The sequence below is a fragment of the Physella acuta genome, unplaced genomic scaffold (genome assembly GCF_028476545.2).
Source record: "Physella acuta isolate Inbredline_101_S28 unplaced genomic scaffold, ASM2847654v3 ptg001806l, whole genome shotgun sequence".
Lineage (NCBI taxonomy): Eukaryota > Metazoa > Mollusca > Gastropoda > Physidae > Physella > Physella acuta.
Genome location: NW_026733316.1, coordinates 15,001 through 34,857, shown reverse-complemented (window position 1 = coordinate 34,857; position 19,857 = coordinate 15,001). Strand labels below are relative to the sequence as shown.

At 38.5% G+C, this 19,857-nt stretch overlaps 1 protein-coding gene across 1 annotated transcript in view; it reads left to right on the top strand.

Moving 5' to 3' along the window:
* Positions 1-15,934, top strand: part of LOC131930575 (protein Wnt-11b-2) — a 73,307-nt gene extending 57,373 nt beyond the window's left edge. Inside the window, exons 5-7 of the mRNA XM_059287116.1 lie at positions 4,805-4,945; positions 13,121-13,272; positions 14,607-15,934. Of these exons, the coding sequence (XP_059143099.1) occupies positions 4,805-4,945; positions 13,121-13,272; positions 14,607-14,781 (468 nt within the window). The 3' untranslated portion in view covers positions 14,782-15,934. The remainder of the gene's footprint in view (positions 1-4,804; positions 4,946-13,120; positions 13,273-14,606) is intronic.
* The last annotated feature ends 3,923 nt before the right edge of the window (positions 15,935-19,857 follow it).

Genomic DNA, 19,857 nt, shown 5'->3' with positions numbered 1-19,857 from the left:
TGAGATGCGCCGTCATAAAAATTTGAGAAGCTTTCATCGATGTCTAAATATAGATCGATCTAGCACGCAAAATAAATAAATTTAACCGCTCGTAAAAAAAAAAAACGGGCACTTCAAAGAAACACGACAAGTGTGTTGCCAGTTTTCGTGAATAAACGCGGCACGATTTTTGTTTACGTTCCGTGAAAATAATTCGTCATTCCAGTTCCTATCGCCTCCTGTCCCTGGGGCAATTTTTATTTTATTTCATACCACGGTGATTAGTGATAAAAAACGTTAACCATAACTGCCATTAGAAACATGGACTTAAACTGGTGCATCCAATCCAGAGCTGTCACTGGTGGTCGTAATTTACGTCCCCAACCGTCACTTATTTACCCTGGTCGGTACACCTGACTGATGTTTATTGGGGATGGGCCCGTCCCCGGGATGATTCCACCAGATACCATCACCAGCTGTCAAGATGGGGCAGGGGCTGGCGTAAAAACTGTACGCGGAAGTTCTAAATTTAACAGGTCCTTTTTTAATTGTCTTGAGTCGTTCTTTTATATCGTCTTTTAGATTTGAAAAATAGCTTTCTGTCAAAAACACACTGAATACTGAAAATAAATCTATAATTATTTCAGTAATGTTCGCTGAAAAAAATATTTTTATAATCATAAATGGGTTAATAAAAAAAATAATGATTGGATGATTTTTCGAAAATAATTTACCAAAAGTCAGAATGGTTTAATCACTCCGTGAAAAAAATAATTAGTTATTTGTTCGACTTTCGGTTTCTCAGCGAAGTGACACTTTGTGCAAACAAAATTTTGTAGAAACTAATTATTGCTAAGGGGGTCATCGATAAATGACGTCATGCTTTTTGGACTTTTTTTTATCTCTCCCCTCCGTCACACATCGTCACAAAAAGCCAGACCCCCGCCCTTAAATGACGTCACACCTCAGCCAATAACACCCCTCAAAATTGCGGTTGAATTTTGCTTAAAGCAGCGAAATTTTTCCCAAATCTTTTATGGACTCTGTCAACATAGAGTATTTTAATAAATTCCTATTAGGCCTACAATTTATTAAAACAGTTTTCTAAAACGCGAAATAACGGTTAAACTTCGTTTTCTAGCATTGCTTTTTTAGAACCCCCCCCCCCCCCACCCTCATCACGCACCATCACAAAATTACGGACCCCCTCCCCCTTACAAGTGTATCGTCATTTATCGACGACTCCTAAGGTCTAGCTGATGTCCAGCTAAAAGTGCCCCCCACCCCTCCTAAGTAAAATGTGTAAATTGTTCTGGTACCTTAAACTTATAACCACCATAAATTAAACCAGCAAACAAAGTGTCCATGCTAGTATAGAAAACCGCTGTTTACCTTCAGCCAACCGAAGTCAAAATAATACAATTGCTGCTTCAGTCAAATCTTCTTAAAAGAGAAATATTTAATCGTTTCCAAAGATTTAAAAAGAACTGTGTTTTACAGAATACTACGAGAATTACTTTGTAGAATACCGATAACTCTAGATTCATTTGTGTTGCGTTAACGAACCTGAAAGGTCAGCCCCCCTCCCCCCCCCCCAAGCTAACTAGCGCCCCTCACAGCTGCGCGAAACTTTTTTTTTACGATCGCAGATATTATCTTCAGCTGCTGAAGTTTACAATGTGACCGGAAGCAATAAAAACTCCTCAACATTTAAATGCTAATTCGCCTTTTTCTTATCAGGCTTTGAAGCTAACTAGAGAAGACAATAACAATAAAGCTGGCTGTTGCCCCACTTGATTCACACATTTTTAATCAATGGGAGCAGTCATAAAACTTACCAATTAATTTCTTTCAGCCGCTTCAAATAGATTATTGATGCGTGAAGCAGTAGAATTTTTAAAAGAAACCATACTACAGTCTAGTTCTAAGTTTGCTGGCACAGCCTACAGACAACATTAATCCATCTATACCTACAAAACAGGATATATATATATATATATATATATATATATATATATATATATATATATATATATATATATATATATATATAACGACCAATAGAATAGATGCAGAGCACAATGCTTTTGTTTCTTGCCCTCCACATATGAAGGGATGGTTTGGTCAACACACAACTAGGCACAGCAGCCTTTATCATCCCTAATGTTAGTCAGGTACCAATTATAGCTGAGTGGACTCAGGAACGTCCTGCATTCTCAAGGTCTTATCGAGATCCGAACTTGAACCCTTCGGGCAAGTAGTCGAGCGCTCTATCGCCCTACCATCCTTATATAACTCTGTATAAATATATAATTACATGTATACAGGGGCTCTAGTTCTGTCCGCGCCTCTAGCATAAACATATTTTGTGTCATGTATGATATTTTAAAAATTATTAATCGAACATGTTTTACTAATGTATTAGCATAATGTATTAGCATATCAATAATATGTTCAATCGTATTTTATAAATGATCAGAGATTGTCTGATCTTTATAACAAATCTTGGACTGCGTATTCAGCTCCGTGATTTCTTCAAGAGATTTTACTCCGGGAATGTTGGGCACTTAAAGCTTTCGGGTGAGGGGGTTCTATATAAATATTTCGTTCGAAAGGGGGTGGATGGAAGTTCCTTCGTGCCTTTCCATAGAGATGCCTGATAAAAATTCTGTTAATCACCACAAGAAAAATATTATTTGTGATTATTAGCCATGTAAGTAAACTAAATATGCGTTTATTAGACCCAGCGATTTTTCAATGGAGAAATTTTTTATTTATAAACCGAGAAAAGGATGCCCACACTTTCATGCTTACATACATGATTTTACTAAAACGGAATAACGAGATGAAACCAAGTATATTATTACAATTTTAAATATTCTTTAAAATGGTGTTTAAAATATGCATTATTTAATTAAATTCAGGACTGCGAAAAGAATGTAAAAAAAAAGGTAAAACTGGTTCGTCGGTGACTTGAATTAAAAACAACGAAACCGTCGCTAAATAAAGTAGATCTGGTACTTAAGTTAATTAAACTCAAGAACACGGACACTATTTAAAAAAATGACGAACATATTTCAAATTATATCATTTTAATCAAAAGCTTTTAGATTTACTATCAAATAGCCCTTGTCGAGATTCGCGACTGATTAGCGTTTTACTGACATGAACTAAACGAAAAGTAAAATCCGCTTTCAACAAATCCATGCCTTGATGCAAAAGACTTTCAACAGGACTGGTGCTAGGTCGACGTACTAAGTGATGCTATCTCAAACAGCGGCTTTTTCATTGTAGCCGTAGGGAATTATTCTTCTTGTAGCTATCTGTCAAAGAGGCATAAAAAATGGTCAGAGGTTAAGTAGGTGCAGAAGTGGCCAGGTGAGAGGGTCGACGAAAGGTGAAAACAAATTTTCAGGTCAAATTTACAAAGCGTTCAAGTTTGCTCGATAAGACAGATTGATGTGTTAGAAGCTTTATTTGGGTGTTTTGATAGGTTGTGTGTTTTGAGATTTAAAGGGAAATTACTATTTGATGCGTAATACTCGTTTTTTTTGTTCAAGTTTAATGTTGATTTAATTTTCAATGGAAGATCTCGCAATTGCTTAATGTTTAATTTTCTTTGTTCGTTCAAGGTTACCTTTTTAGTCTGTGCATTTCTTCTATTTCATCTAGTCTTTTCATTTCCTTGAATACATATTTTTTTTTAAAAAAAACTGAAACTTTTATTGGATAAGAGGGTGATATAAGGGTGAACTTACAGGTGTTTAAAGCTACAAGCTGATACCTTTTTTGTTACACTGTGCACAGCAGCCATTTATCTACAACCGGAGCCTGTTACCAGGGTTATTCGCTAAGAACTAAAGCTGGTAATCCAGGTAGACATGCGTCATGGTTTGGTCTGATCTGTGATGAACAATGGCAGTATGGTACCTTCTAACGGAAAAGTGTCTTTTGCCCACCCCGCCCCGCACACCATCTCTAATGACGGGAGTCACGTGTCATGCCGATCTCCGTCTAGCTATGTCATAGAAGTGGCGAACAACTGAAAAACACTTGAAATTTATTCTCTCCCTTTCTTTCTCTCCCCCCCCCCCCCTGTTTGTAGCTAACACTATGATATAAATCACTGACAACTGACAACTACTTCTCTCCCCCCACCTAGGTTGTATCAGACACTATCATATAAACCACTGACAACTGACACCCCCCCCCCAGGTTGTTATTGACACTATCATGTAAACCACTGACAACTGACAACCACTCCCCCCCCCAGGTTGTATCTGACACTATCATGTAAACCACTGGCAACTGACAACTACTTCTCTCCCCCCCACCTAGGTTGTATCAGACACTATCATATAAACCACTGACAACTGACACCCCCCCCCCCCAGGTTGTTATTGACACTATCATGTAAACTACTGAAAACTGACAACTGACAACCACCCCCCCCCCAGGTTGTATCTGACACTATCATGTAAACCACTGTCAACTGACAACCACTGACAACTGACAACCCCCCCCCCCCCCCCCACCCCCAGGTTGTTATTGACACTATCATGTAAACTACTGACAACTGACAACCACTTCCCCCCCCCCAGGTTGTATCTGAAACTATCATGTAAACCACTGTCAACTGACAACCACACCCCATGTTGTTATTGACACTATCATGTAAACCACTGACAACCACTGACAACCACTGACAACCACTGACAACCACTGACAACCACTGACAACCACTGACAACCACTGACAACCACTGACAACCACTGACAACCACTGACAACCACTGACAACCACTGACAACCACTTCTCTCCCCAGGTTGTTGCTGACAGTATCACCAGGTCCTGTAAGTGCCACGGCGTGTCAGGGTCCTGCTCCATCATGACGTGCTGGAGGGCCCTGCCTAGCTTCGACACCATCGGGGCCCGGCTCAAGGACAGATACGCCATTGCTGTCGAGGTAACCACCTTTTTACTCTAACCCTAACTCTAACCCTAACCCTAAACCTAACCCATTGCTGTCGAGGTAACCACCTTTTTACTCTAACCCTAACTCTAACCCTAACTCTAACCCTAACCCTAGCCCATTGCTGTCGAGGTAACCACCTTTTTACTCTAACCCTAACTCTAACCCTAACTCTAACCCTAACCCTAGCCCATTGCTGTCGAGGTAACCACCTTTTTACTCTAACCCTAACTCTAACCCTAACTCTAACCCTAACCCTAGCCCATTGCTGTCGAGGTAACCACCTTTTTACTCTAACCCTAACTCTAACCCTAACTCTAACCCTAACCCTAGCCCATTGCTGTCGAGGTAACCACCTTTTTACTCTAACCCTAACTCTAACCCTAACTCTAACCCTAACCCTAACTCTAACCCTAACTCTAACCCTAACCCTAGCCAATTGCTGTCGAGGTAACCACCTTTTTACTCTAACCCTAACTCTAACCCTAACCTATTGCTGTGGGGGTATTCACACCACCTTTTTACTCTAACCCTAACTTTAGCCCTAACTCTAACCTATTGCTGTGGAGGTAACCACCTTTTTACTCTAACCCTAACTCTAGCCCTAACTCTAACCTATTGATGTGGAGGTAACCACCTTTTTACTCTAACCCTAACCCTAGCCCTAACCTATTGCTGTGGAGGTAACCACCTTTTTACTCTAACCCTAACTCTAGCCCTAACCCTAACCCTAGCCCATTACTGTCGAGGTAACCACCTTTTTACTCTAACCCTAACCTAACCCAACTCTAACCCTAGCCCTAATTCTAACCATAACCCTAGCCCTAACTCTAACCCTAGCCCTAACCCTAACGGTAACCCTAGCCCTAACTCTAACCCTAGCCCTAACCCTAACGTTAACCCTAGCCCTAGCCCTAACTCTAACCCTAGCCCTAACTCTAACCCTAACTCTAACCCTAACCCTAACCCTAACCCTAGCCCTAACCCTAACTCTAACCCTAACCCTAACTATAACTCTAACTCTAACCCTAACCCTAACCGCTCGATGACACCGCGTTACTTGATGGACTCTCGCAAAACGGATGTTTGAAGAATTTTATTATTTCAGACATTCTTTTGACTGCTAACAACAAAGTTCTTTTATTCTCCTTTCTTCCCCTCATCCAACTTTCAACAGAAAATAGTAAAGTACCCTCGAAATTGACACCCCCTTTGTGCAGATGAAATACCGTGCGTCTATTTTGGCCTTAGCATATGTAAACATATCCAGCTGTTTTTGTATTCGCCAATATGAATCAGGTACAAAATAGTGCTGGGTTGCCTCTGAAAGAAGAAGTAATACATTTTAGGGACCAATTCCTTTACTATACTATTTTATTTTTAAGTATAGAAAGAAACATGCTTTATGGGTTTGTAACGTTTACCTATCTACCAGCCAGATAGATGGTGAACGTCCCCGGATTCTTTTTTCGGGGTTATATGCAAATGACTTAAAGCCTAGATGAATGAACGCTAACCCAACAACACACTAGGGCTCGATTTCGATGTCTAGGGAAAACTAGTGATACTATTGAAGATAACAACTCATTCAATCTGCATACAACCTTTAATAAGCGAACACAGTTGTGGCAGAACACTAGGTTAAACGAGATAAAATATTTAATTTAGAAAATAACAAAACCCAACTTACAAAGCGTAAGAAAAAATACTATCACAGATTTGAACACTGTATAAAAAATAGCCACAGGTCACACAACCCTGCTATAGCTTCAAGAATCACTTGGCGACAAGTAATATTATACTAGAAGACTAAAACAACTTAAGAAAGCTTAGCACACTCAGGACTTAAGTTCTCTCACGTTCAAATGGTCAGAATCTATTGCCGGACAAAATAGACGGCATGGTCAAGATGGACTGCTTGATCAAGGTGGACTGCCTCGTGTCGCCTGTGGGCGATCTTGTTAAAGACTTAGGCGACAGGGGAGGTTATCCTCAACTCATGTGGCCATTGGTTGGGGGGTGGTCAGCTGATCTGAATTAATCAATCAGATCTTGATGGAAAATTTCCACGTCTTAGACACTCTTAATAAGACAGTGGAAAAACCCCGGTAGTTGCACCATCACTCCATATATGGTATTAACACAATGTCAAAATAAAACATTACTGGAACTAAGTAGGTCACATCCCCTCCCTTTTTGGAAGTGACAGATAGGTTCCACAAAAACATACATAATGAACCAATCTGGCAATGAAATAAAAAAAATGTTTTACAAATGTAGCCAATCGAAATCTTAATACCAGATGAAAATATCCCTGAACATAAAAGGGAAGTAACTCAAACTTTTACAATTCGTGAAAGGGGAGTAACCCTTCAAGAAATCATTATACATCAAAAGCCCTCAAAAAAAAAAAGGTATTACAATATTTCCATGTGGATATTAAAAGTGGTAAACCCGCCAGGGTAAAACCTTTATTTCAATGACTAGCTACAATATCAACTGAGTCATATGAGACATATTATCATAAAAGATTACATATAATCGAAAACCACCTTTAATTAAGGTTCACCTGAAAATAAACAAAATTTTCAACAGGATGGGAATTTTGAAAAATTCAAAACTCATACCACTCATTTTCATGTGAGTGTCACCCAAACACAACACTTGTGTATGGTCCTAATGAACCACAAAACATGTCACATGATCAATGTGTGCAATAAGATTTTACATCCTTGACAAACAATCAGCCACAACATTATCACTACCCCTAATGTGTGAAATTTCCAGATTAAAATTTTGGAAATATAAACACCATCTCAATATTCTTTGATTTGTGTGTCCTAACTTAGAGGTAAATTTCAGGGGATCATGGTCAGAAAACACTCTGACTGGATTGGTTGAAGAAGAGACATAGACTTCAAAAGTATTAGAAAATACAACTATATCATCTATGTAGGCCTCACATTGGTCTATGTCAGCAATGACAGAGTTAATGACCCGCTGGAAAGTTTGACCAGCATTTCGCATACCAAAGGGCATACGTTTGTATCTATAAAAACCATTAGGGGTTACAAAAGCAGATATTTCTTTTGCACGGTCAGATAAGGGGATTTGCCAGTATCCTGAAAGTAAATCAATTTTGGAAATTATCTTAGCTTGACCAACTTTATCAATAACGTCTTCTATTCGAGGTAATGGATAGGAATCAGCTTTGGTGAGCGCATTTACCTTCCTAAAGTCGGTCACAAACCTGAAAGATCCACCGTCTTTCGGGACTAAGAGACATGGGGAACTCCAGTTGCTGAAACTGGGCTCAATGATATCATTCTTAAGCATATAATCAATTTCATCTTTTATCAAAGCAGCTTTTTCCGGGTTAACTCTATAGGGGTGTTGTTTGATGGGTTTTGCGTCACCTACGTCTACATCATGAGGTGGGACCTTCGCTTCTTTGGGGACATCCCCAAAGATAGAGGGAAATGTCTCAAATAACTGAGACAATTTATGGCTTTCCTCTGTGGACAAATGCATAAGGTGGTCATTTAGATGATCTAAAAAGGAAGAATTTACCAATTTTGGGGGTTTCAATTTATCATGTATCACATCATCAGAAACATTTGAACATACAGGTAAAGTAATTTTAGCTGTGGAATGAAAATTGTTACAATTATCATAATACTTTTTCAGTGAGTTAACATGATACACTGTCTGTTTCCTTCTTCTGTCGGGCGTATTGACAACATAGTTCAAATCACTTAATTTTGAATGCACAGTAAAGGGTCCACAATATCTCAAGGATAACGCATTGTTCAGATTAGGCACTAGCACAAGAACTTTGTCGCCTGGATTGAATGTTCGTTTGCGAGAACTCTTATCATACAGTCCTTTCATTCTCACTTGGGCCTTTCTTAAGTTCTTGTGAGCCATTTCGCACACGGCTTTCAGTCGAACGTGAAAATCGTCAAAGTTTTCCACTGGATGATCACTGGTACCTGTCCATCGTTCGTGGATCAGCTTCAGGGGACCACGGACAGAATGTCCAAACACAAGTTGAAAAGGAGAGTAGCCTAAAGAGTCCTGGACACAGTCCCTCGCGGCGAAAATAATCCAAGGAACAGTCTCATCCCATTGGGTGTTACTTTTAGCGAATGTTCTTAGCATGGTTTTGAGGGTTTGGTGGAACCTCTCAAGTACGCCTTGAGACTGAGGGTGGTAGGCTGAGCTGGTGATGTGGGTAACGCCTAGCTTGGCTAGCGCTTCCTGAAAATGGTGACTGGTGAAGTTGCTGCCTTGATCTGTTTGAACGATTCTAGGTAATCCAAAGGTAGTGAAGAACCGGGTCATGGCTCTGACTACAGTCTTTGCCTTAATGTTCCGTAAGGGGAACGCCTCGGGAAAACGGGTACTTGAACACATAAAGGTAAGTAGGTACTCGTTGCCCGCCTTGGTTTTAGGCAAGGGACCTACACAGTCCATGACGATTTTAGAAAAGGGTTCTTCTAATACAGGAATCGGACTCAAAGGGGCCTTAGGAATTTTCTGGTTCGGCTTTCCGGCCAACTGACAGTTCGTGCAACTTTTGCAGTAACGCGACACATCATTTCTCATTTTGGGCCAAAAGAACAGTTCTTTGATCTTCGCCGTCGTTTTAGTGACTCCCGGGTGCGCTGACATTGGATGGTCATGTGCCAGTCTCAGTATTTCATGCCGAAAAGGTGGAGGGACCCACAGCTGGTTTTTACCCAACCATGGTTCGGCAGGTGAGGCATCCACTGGTACAGAGCGACGAAAGAAGAGGCCGTTCTCGGAGAAATACTCCCCATCGTCAGATGAGAGAGATTTTTCGACCATTGCTTTGAGTTCCGCGTCGACTTGTTGAGCTTTAATGATGTCTTCCTGAGATATCCTCAGGGGTAAGCCCAGGCTTGTGTTTTCTGGAAGCATAGACTCCAGTTTGGGAGTGGAATTTCTTGACGATGATGGTAGGTGTGGTTCAGACGTTGTGTCAGCCAATTGTTTGGTCTGGCTTCTTGTCACCACACATGCAGGATACAGTTCATTATCATTATCTGGAACTGTTGACAAGGGGTTTGGAACCGTACAGGGGTATACTTTGCGTCCCGCAAGGTCATTCCCTAGAAGTAGGTGTACTCCTGGGACAGGAATACTATCTATCACACCTAAAATGACTTCACCTTCGACGAGATGATGTTTCAGGGCAAACTTGTGTAGAGGGACGACAGTAGATTTTGTCCCCACTCCCTGGATAATGGAAATATTTCCGGTGTTCGTCTCTGGTGTAATGTCCATTGAACTTTTCAAAAGAAGTGATTGTGACGCTCCTGTGTCTCTTAGGACGGTGATATTCTGCTGAGACGACGGATCACCTGGTTTGCTAATGATAGCTTCTGTAATGAAAGATGAAAAGTCAACCTTTCTCGATCCCTCGAGATCGGTAGACTCGGAAGAAACTGGATGGTGGCGTGAACAATCAAAATGTGACTGCACATAATGTTTGGAGACTTGACTGCCTTCTTGCGGACACTTAGGGTTAGCGTCCCTTAGAATTCTAGAGTTCATAGTTGAACTGGCTGCTTGAGGGGATAGAGCATAGTGCGCAGAAGTACGCACCACCTCTCTGTTATATTGACGACGTTTGTAACAGTCCTTGACAAGATGACCAGGTCTTTTGCAGAACTGGCATACTGCTCGACGATTGAGAGTTAATCTTGATTTCTCTCTGGACTGTAATGCCTTCACGTGTTGGCCAACAGGAGGATTGCTGCCAAAAAGGGGAAGCACGGGGTTGAGGCGGTTTCCTGACACTGGTGGTTTCTTGTGCACCAACATATATGTGTCAGCCGACTCAGCAGCCTTCTGGGTGTCCATTATCTTGTTATCCAGTATGTGAAGTCGTATGTCTTCAGGCAGGGACGTTAGGAATTCTTCCCTTAGGATAAGTGACCTGAGTTTCTCAAACTCAGAAACTTCCTCAGAGTGTAGCCACCTTGAGAATATTTTCTCCTTTTCAAAGAGAAATTCCACATATGATTGAGTGGGTAACTTGCGGAGTGCTCGGAATTTCATCCGATAGGCCTCGGGCGTCAGTTCGTAGGCCTTCAAAATGGCAGTCTTGACCAAACTATAGTTATTTTGAACGTCGTGAGAGAGTGCCTGGTATGTTTTTGCAGCTTTCCCTGTAAGGACCGAGCTCAATAAAGCAGTAATGGAAGTTTCGGGCCATTCACATGTCTTCGCTAAACTCTCAAATGAGTTAAAGAAAACGACCAAATCTGTTTCATCAAATTTAGGAACTAATTTCCCAAATTTGGCAATCACTTGCCCCACCGACAACTTTTTTGGATCTACCAGAGAAGTAACATCACTAACTTGACCAAACTCTAATTCCAACCTCCTCTTATCTAAAGCAATTTTAGCCTCTAACTCCTTTTCTTTTAATAAAAACTCCTTCTCTTCTAGAGCAACCTTCTCCTTCTCTAAAGCAATTTTAGCTTCTAATTCTACCTTCTCTAGAGGTTTCTCCTCACGGAGTAACACACCAGCCAACAAACTTTCATCAAATACCCCTTCATTAATAAAATGAACAACAATTTTATCTCTCAACACCTCTGATTTCTGCGTAACAGAATACTCCAATTTCAATTCCTTAACAACACTAATCAAAACTTTTCTACTCAACTTTTCTACCTCCTCAAAAGTGGGATTAGCCAAAAAAGATTCCATAACACTAACTTTCAAAATCAAAACAAGCCTAGATTCTCTAAATTAACACGGAGCGTTGGGCCGTGTACTTGACCTCTTATCGTGACACGTCTGGCTTTTGACCTAGATAACTCTATGCTTGCGCGCGTTGTAATAACACGGCGCCACTGGATAGAAAAACAACTAAATCAAACTAAACTTAGTGTTTAACTGATATAACCAACAACTGGAACGACAGATTAAATCCCGGACGAGCCCCCACTTTGTAACGTTTACCTATCTACCAGCCAGATAGATGGTGAACGTCCCCGGATTCTTTTTTCGGGGTTATATGTAAATGACTTAAAGCCTAGATGAATGAACGCTAACCCAACAACACACTAGGGCTCGATTTCGATGTCTAGGGAAAACTAGTGATACTATTGAAGATAACAACTCATTCAATCTGCATACAACCTTTAATAAGCGAACACAGTTGTGGCAGAACACTAGGTTAAACGAGATAAAATATTTAATTTAGAAAATAACAAAACCCAACTTACAAAGCGTAAGAAAAAATACTATCACAGATTTGAACACTGTATAAAAAATAGCCACAGGTCACACAACCCTGCTATAGCTTCAAGAATCACTTGGCGACAAGTAATATTATACTAGAAGACTAAAACAACTTAAGAAAGCTTAGCACACTCAGGACTTAAGTTCTCTCACGTTCAAATGGTCAGAATCTATTGCCGGACAAAATAGACGGCATGGTCAAGATGGACTGCTTGATCAAGGTGGACTGCCTCGTGTCGCCTGTGGGCGATCTTGTTAAAGACTTAGGCGACAGGGGAGGTTATCCTCAACTCATGTGGCCATTGGTTGGGGGGTGGTCAGCTGATCTGAATTAATCAATCAGATCTTGATGGAAAATTTCCACGTCTTAGACACTCTTAATAAGACAGTGGAAAAACCCCGGTAGTTGCACCATCACTCCATATATGGTATTAACACAATGTCAAAATAAAACATTACTGGAACTAAGTCGGTCACAGGTTTATATTCAGTGCTTTTAAAATCTGTTGATAATATAGATTTTTATTACTTGTTTTGTTTTATGCTTTTAGTATCTAGGAACTGTAAAATATAATAGGTCGACATTTCAGTTTCATAAGCACTTCGTTCGTTGAAGTCGACATCCCACACGCTCAAAGTGTTTGTTTTAAAACACGACCAGCAGATTGCGATTAATTAACTGTAATCATCAATTATCTTCCTCTAATTAGCACTCATTGTCGGCCCTAGCCATGCAACCATGGAAACCACAAACCACATGTACAGAGTTATCATTACTACCTAATCTAGTTATTTCCCCTTTTATTTATTGCAACAAAGTAAAGTATAGTACTATTATTAGAAATCTTGAAATTGAACATGATTGCAATCCATTGCTTTCCCTGACAGGTGAAGAGGAAGAGGAAGAAGAAAGAGAAGGTTCTGGTGCCTGTCAACAACGTGAAGACATCTTTCAAGGACGACGAGTTGGTTTACTACGAGAAGAGTCCAGATTACTGCAGTCCAGATGAGAAGACGGGGTCAGTGGGTACTGTTGGGAGGTGAGTACTTGGTGGGATTTTTAGAGGGAGGTGAGTACTTGGTGGGATTTTTAGTGGGAGGTGAGTACGTTGGATTTTTAGTGGGAGGGGAGTACTTGGTGGGATTGTAAGAGGGAGGTGAGTACTTGGTGGGATTTTTAGTGGGAGGTGAGTACTTGGTGGGATTTTTAGAGGGAGGTGAGTACTTGGTGGGATTTTTAGTGGGAGGTGAGTACTTGGTGGGATTTTTAGAGGGAGGTGAGTACTTGGTGGGATTTTTAGAGGGAGGTGAGTACTTGGTGGGATTTTTAGTGGGAGGTGAGTACTTGGTGGGATTTTTAGAGGGAGGTGAGTACTTGGTGGGATTTTTAGTGGGAGGTGAGTACTTGGTGGGATTTTTAGAGGGAGGTGAGTACTTGGTGGGATTTTTAGTGGGAGGTGAGTACTTGGTGGGATTTTTAGTGGGAGGTGAGTACTTGGTGGGATTTTTAGTGGGAGGTGAGTACTTGGTTTAATTTGTAGAGGGAGGTGAGTACTTGGTGGGATTTTTAGTGGGAGGTGAGTACTTGGTGGGATTTTTAGTGGGAGGTGAGTACTTGGTGGGATTTTTAGAGGGAGGTGAGTACTTGGTGGGATTTTTAGAGGGAGGTGAGTACTTGGTGGGATTTTTAGAGGGAGGTGAGTACTTGGTGGGATTTTTAGTGGGAGTTGAGTACTTGGTGGGATTTTTAGTGGGAGGTGAGTACTTGGTGGGATTTTTAGTGGGAGGTGAGTACTTGGTGGGATTTTTAGTGGGAGGTGAGTACTTGGTGGGATTTTTAGTGGGAGGTGAGTACTTGGTGGGATTTTTAGAGGGAGGTGAGTACTTGGTGAGATTTTTAGTGGGAGGTGAGTACTTGGTGGGATTTTTAGAGGGAGGTGAGTTCTTGGTGGGATTTTTAGTGGGAGGTGAGTACTTGGTGGGGTTTTTAGAGGGAGGTGAGTACTTGGTGAGATTTTTAGTGGGAGGTGAGTACTTGGTGGGATTTTGGTTAGGATGAGTACTTGGTGGGATTTTAGTGTTTTTTTTCTGGGAGGTGATTGTTGGTGGGTTTCAGTTGATTGAGTAATTGATGAGTTTTTTTTTGTTGGGTAGGTTTGTATTTTGAGGTGTGGGTTTATTGCACTTGCTTGTGTTAGTTTAGTGCTTGGTCGGACTTGTATATATCTGTGTTGATTATCGACGCTGAGAGTTCAATTGATTAAAAACGTGTTATTTATATTATATTTTCTTCCATTTTTAAACTAATGACAACCCTAACACCAATCAATCGTTCTACAGCCAATTCTAATCGTTGATTGGTCTAATGTTTCAGATACTGCGAGGCCAAAGGTCGAGGGCCCATCAACTGTGAGTCCATGTGCTGTGGTCGAGGGCACGACAACTTCACCATGGAGAAGGAGGAGCGATGCGAGTGCAAGTACTACTGGTGCTGCTACGTCAAGTGCAAGACCTGCATCAAAACGCTGAAGCTCAACATCTGTCGATAGGTGACACACTGGTGACCGGCTGACACACGGGTCACCGGGTGACACACTGGTCACCGTGTACAGAAAACACTGTCCCGCTGGGTCATTAATTGTGTCAGATCTGATTTGTTTCACATCAATGTTCAAACAGACTTGCTTGACAGTATCAGGAAATCATAAAAATACCTGTATGGTTTTCAACGACAGTTTGGACATAATGGAAACTGAAAGGGGAATAACTGCATCTTTTTTTTCGTCCTCCAGAAGAACTAAGAAAAAAAAATCTCCTGCGTGTGTGTTCACTTGCCTTATAAAAAGAACTTGAGATCATTTACTGTCATTTCAAGTTTATAAGAACAATGAGGAATTCTTCCTGTTAGATTATTTTAGTGGGCCTAGATTTCCTCCTGATGCACCATAGATAGCTACAGGAGATTATAAAGATTTAATACAGCCGATCAACGACTATCAACAAAGTTTCAAAGCATAACGTCAGCACCAGTTTCTTCTAGGTTTATCAATTTAACATCATAATTCAGTCTATCTGCTATCTGCATAATCTACCAGATATTAATGATGCAACTATTCTGGAAAAAATTCAACATTTGTTGTCTGTTTTCTCTTTTTTATATTGGTGACGTTCTATTAATTGTATCCCATTATAGTTAAGAAGCTGTAAAGATTTTGTAATTCTAGTACAATTCTTACCGCCCAAAAAATGCATTTAATCTCAACTATCATTGGCCTTTTAGACCATAAAACATCTAAAGGGATATAACTCAATATTTTTGTTACTGTAGGAGTTATCGGTTTTAATTTTTTATTGCTATGATGATAAGTAAATCATCAAAATTAGCATAATCAATTTATTTGAAAACTAAAATGAGTTTTTGTCTTTAACTTATCCGAGCTTACCAATATAATGGTTGACTGATGACTTTTTTCAATTACTTTTGAAAGCATTAAAAAAAATATTTCTGCTTGTTTAGAAATTAATAGTTTAAACATAGGAAGGAACATTTGGTCTAAAAGTAAACTAACCACTCAGGAAATTAAAAATGTTATTTTATGTATAAAACATGTTTCACTTTAATATTTTTATTTCTCTAACATTCAAAGGCATTATATATAAATACAGTGAATGTCAACATTTTTAAAAAGTGTTTAAAATTAATTAGGCCTACATCTTTATAGATATATATATATATATATATATATATATATATATATATATATATATATATATATATATATATATATATATATATATATATAAATATATATATATATATATAAATATATATATTATAAGGAAGTAATAATGTAGAAAAAATATTGAACCTACTCAGTTTGATACTTTTATACACTCACATTTAAAAGTTGTTTAAGAACTCACTCATTAACTGATCATTAATCATTTGAAGTGCAATTCTTAATATAGTCAGAACAATATCACTATAAATCAATATCTAAATGATATTGTAATATTTTTAACGCATCTGTCACACTAGTGAAGTAGGTTTGCTATATAATATTGAATTTTTTGTATGTTTATTAAAATTGTTTCTAAATGTTGAATCAAGAGTGTAATAAATATTTAATTTAAAACTGCATTAGTAAAAAAAAAATGTGCTTTTATGAAAACCTATTACAAAAACATGTTGAGATATCTGTTGTAAAATAATTTTCTTCTGTCGATGTCTGAGGTGTATTCTTACTTTACGAATATTTATCATCAATTTGTATTTATTTAAACAAGTCCTGTATCTGTGAATGAACATGTGTGTGCAGTGTGTTAAATATTTAATGTGTAATGCTGCAAGTAGGTTTATATGTATGTTGTAGGGCTTCATAAGCATGTCCGTTAATGGATGCATCTTGTATATAAAACTACAAAACGTGTAAAACTATGGGAGATGTTTTTATTTCAGAAACAAAATAGCAGCTGCATAAAATCAATACAAAACATTAAAAACTTAAAACTAAGGTAACCTAAAAAATAAATGTAAAACTTATCTTGTTAAAACACTCACATAAATTTTTTTTAGAAAATTAGAAGCATGAAATACTAAAATCTCCATTACAAATGATTTTTTAAAAGTTACTGTTTTTATTTTTGTGTACGATTTTGATTAATATATAATACTTAATATAGTTCCATGTTCTCACAGTTTGATTTTAGTTGTAAATATAAACAAAATAAAACAACACACTTGTATATTTCTATATTATCTAAATAATTACATTATACTAGTTTAATGTGAATTGTGTTATGTACAATTTTTTCTAACATTTTAAACTAGTTTTAAAAACATAAGTTCTGAGTTACTTAATAATTGTGTATTAAATGTCAAAAAAGAAGTCTTATTTTCTTAGTCAAATTTATTTTTTACCAAAGTAGTTTGAATACAAACTGAAGAAGAAGGGTTATTTGTGGGAGTCTGGAGTTAATAAGCTAATCTTCAAAGCACACTTGTGCTGTTTTTATTGAAATTTCGCTAAAACCAAAACACAAACAATTGTATTAGTCACACAGGTAAATATTAATAACAATTGGTTTCAAAATTAAACACCAAGTATATTGCCAATCAAAGTTTTTTTTTTCTTTTTGAGTACGTATGTGCAATGTCTTTTTCCACACATAAACAGGACACGTAAATGCACGGAAAGTCATTACTATGTGAATATATAGGATAATTATGTGTGTGTGTGTGTGTGTATATATATATATATATATATATATAAATATATAAATATATAAATATATATATATATATATATATATATATATATATATATATATATATATATATATATATATATATATATATATATACATATATATGTTACCGAGTCTATTTACCCGCAATGCCAAATGTTACCGAGTCTATTTACTTGTGCTATCTTTGACCAACACACAACATCAACCACAATACAGATACTCGGAAGTGCAGGTTTACATTTATCTCTTTATTAAATGAATCAATAGAAATGCTCCACATAGCAATGCATCAATGTTCCACAAGAATGCAATGAACCAACTGACCCCCACTGTCCTCACTAGTTCTCACACATCAGAATACACGAGTCCATGGTTCGGGCTTCCAAACCTATTCTCACAAATCAAAACACGTCTCTACAGTTCAGTCTTCAACTTCTGTTCTCCTTCTGTCCTGCAGTCTTATTATATCCCTCGTATTCGTAATCGTTTCTATCCGTTGCATCATAACTATCAACTCCGCACTTCTGTCGTATCGCTTCCCAACTACGCAGTGGCTTTGTATTCGTTATCAGTCCACACCACCTGCATCCGTTGCATCAGCCCAGTTTGGCCTTGATCGTGTCTTAGTTGACAGACTGTATTGCGTTCTTATCAATCGTCTTTAGTAACTACACTAGTTACATCCACCCCCGCCGTTTTTTTTTTGTGTGTTCTGAACCACAAACAATGTTTGGCAGGTGCACTTCACCAATGTCAAACGCAACACCATAAAAAAAAATTACTGTTCTACTTACTGTCAATGTCGTCACATTCATAAAAGATTGACAGTTATCCCTATTTCAAAATACTAAATGTGTCTACATCATATTCCTCAGAAACAAAATCACAACATATCTATTTTTCAATTTCTAAACATTCTAAAACATCAGTTAACAATCATAGCTAAGTTCCAAGTAATCTTACGAATGTATGCCTGCATAGCCTTAGCTGATTCTCCATGAGACACATGAATTTTACCGATATGCTCCAAAAGTAGTTTCTTGCGCTTGAAAGTTTCATGCCACATGTCACACATGTAAGGTGAAAGTTTTCTTTTGGTAAATCTTTTCTCACATACTGAGCAGATAAACATCTTCTGATTGGGAGATTTCCAATTCTCATGCACCCGCTTAGTGTGGCCAATAAGGGCTCCGAGTGTTTTAACCGCAGCCTTACAAGTATTGCGACTAGTAGATTTCCTTCTAGGCTCTCCATCCTCAAAAAGATCATAGTGTTCCTCAAGTTTTAATCTTCTACGATTATATATATCATCCTCATCATATTCATCATCTATTTCTTCTAGCTGCATATTTGTATTAGATCGTAGCAATTCAAGTTCATCTGTATAATTCTTCACTTCATTTTCTTTTTCTGTATTCACTGATTTAAGATTCTCAATAGAAATGTGCAAAACTTCTACTTCTTTTTCTTTATCTGCTATAAGAAGTGTATTATTTTTAACCTTCTTCATTAGTTCTAATACTTGCTTTCATAACTGTTGATTCAATAGCCTTTCTTTTTCTATCATTTCTTCTAGTTTGCCAACACTGTTCTGTTGTCTAATATTTTTATTTTCTTCTTCAGATAACAGACACTCTGAAGATGAACATTTCTCCTGTGCTTTTAATTTGCATGAACTTTCCCTATCCAGTTTCATGGTTAACATTGAGATCTCATTATTAAGTCTACCAATTTCCTCCTTATCATCATTTTTCTCAGCCAACAAATTGTTCACTTGAAACTTTTCAACATCCAAGTTCATTTCACAGTTCATTTTTTCTATTAACAAGTCTTTTGAATTCTTAAGTTCTTCCACCAAGGCTATAGTATCTGTTAGCTTAGTTTCACAATTCTGAAGTTCAGAACGCTTCAAATCTAATTTTTCTTGTGTAATTTGAAGTTCTTTTTCAATATCTGATAATTTCTCTTCAAGTCTTGTTTGAGACTCTTTCATTGCTTGTTCCATTTTGTTTCTTAAGCAATAACCTCGCCCCTGTGTAGCCTGGACCTGCCTTACATAGGGCGATCGTTTCCCCGGACAGTACTGTGCAATATGTCCGGGCTGTGAGCAGTACAGGCAGATTGGTCGACCGTCAGCCGTCCACTGGAGTGATGGATTTGCAGGTCGCGGCTGTCTAACTTGTCTATGTCTTGTCCAGTTTTTGCCGTGGTTATCTGCTGTTGACCTACTTTCTAACCTCTCCAACCGTTGGTCAACCTTATCCAGGTGAGCCAACAGTTGAGCCATCATGGTTTCCATCGTGCTGGTCCCTGTAGGTGGTGATTGTTTCTGTTCTGGCACAGAGATTTTGTCTACCGAGCAGTTCGATTCGTCC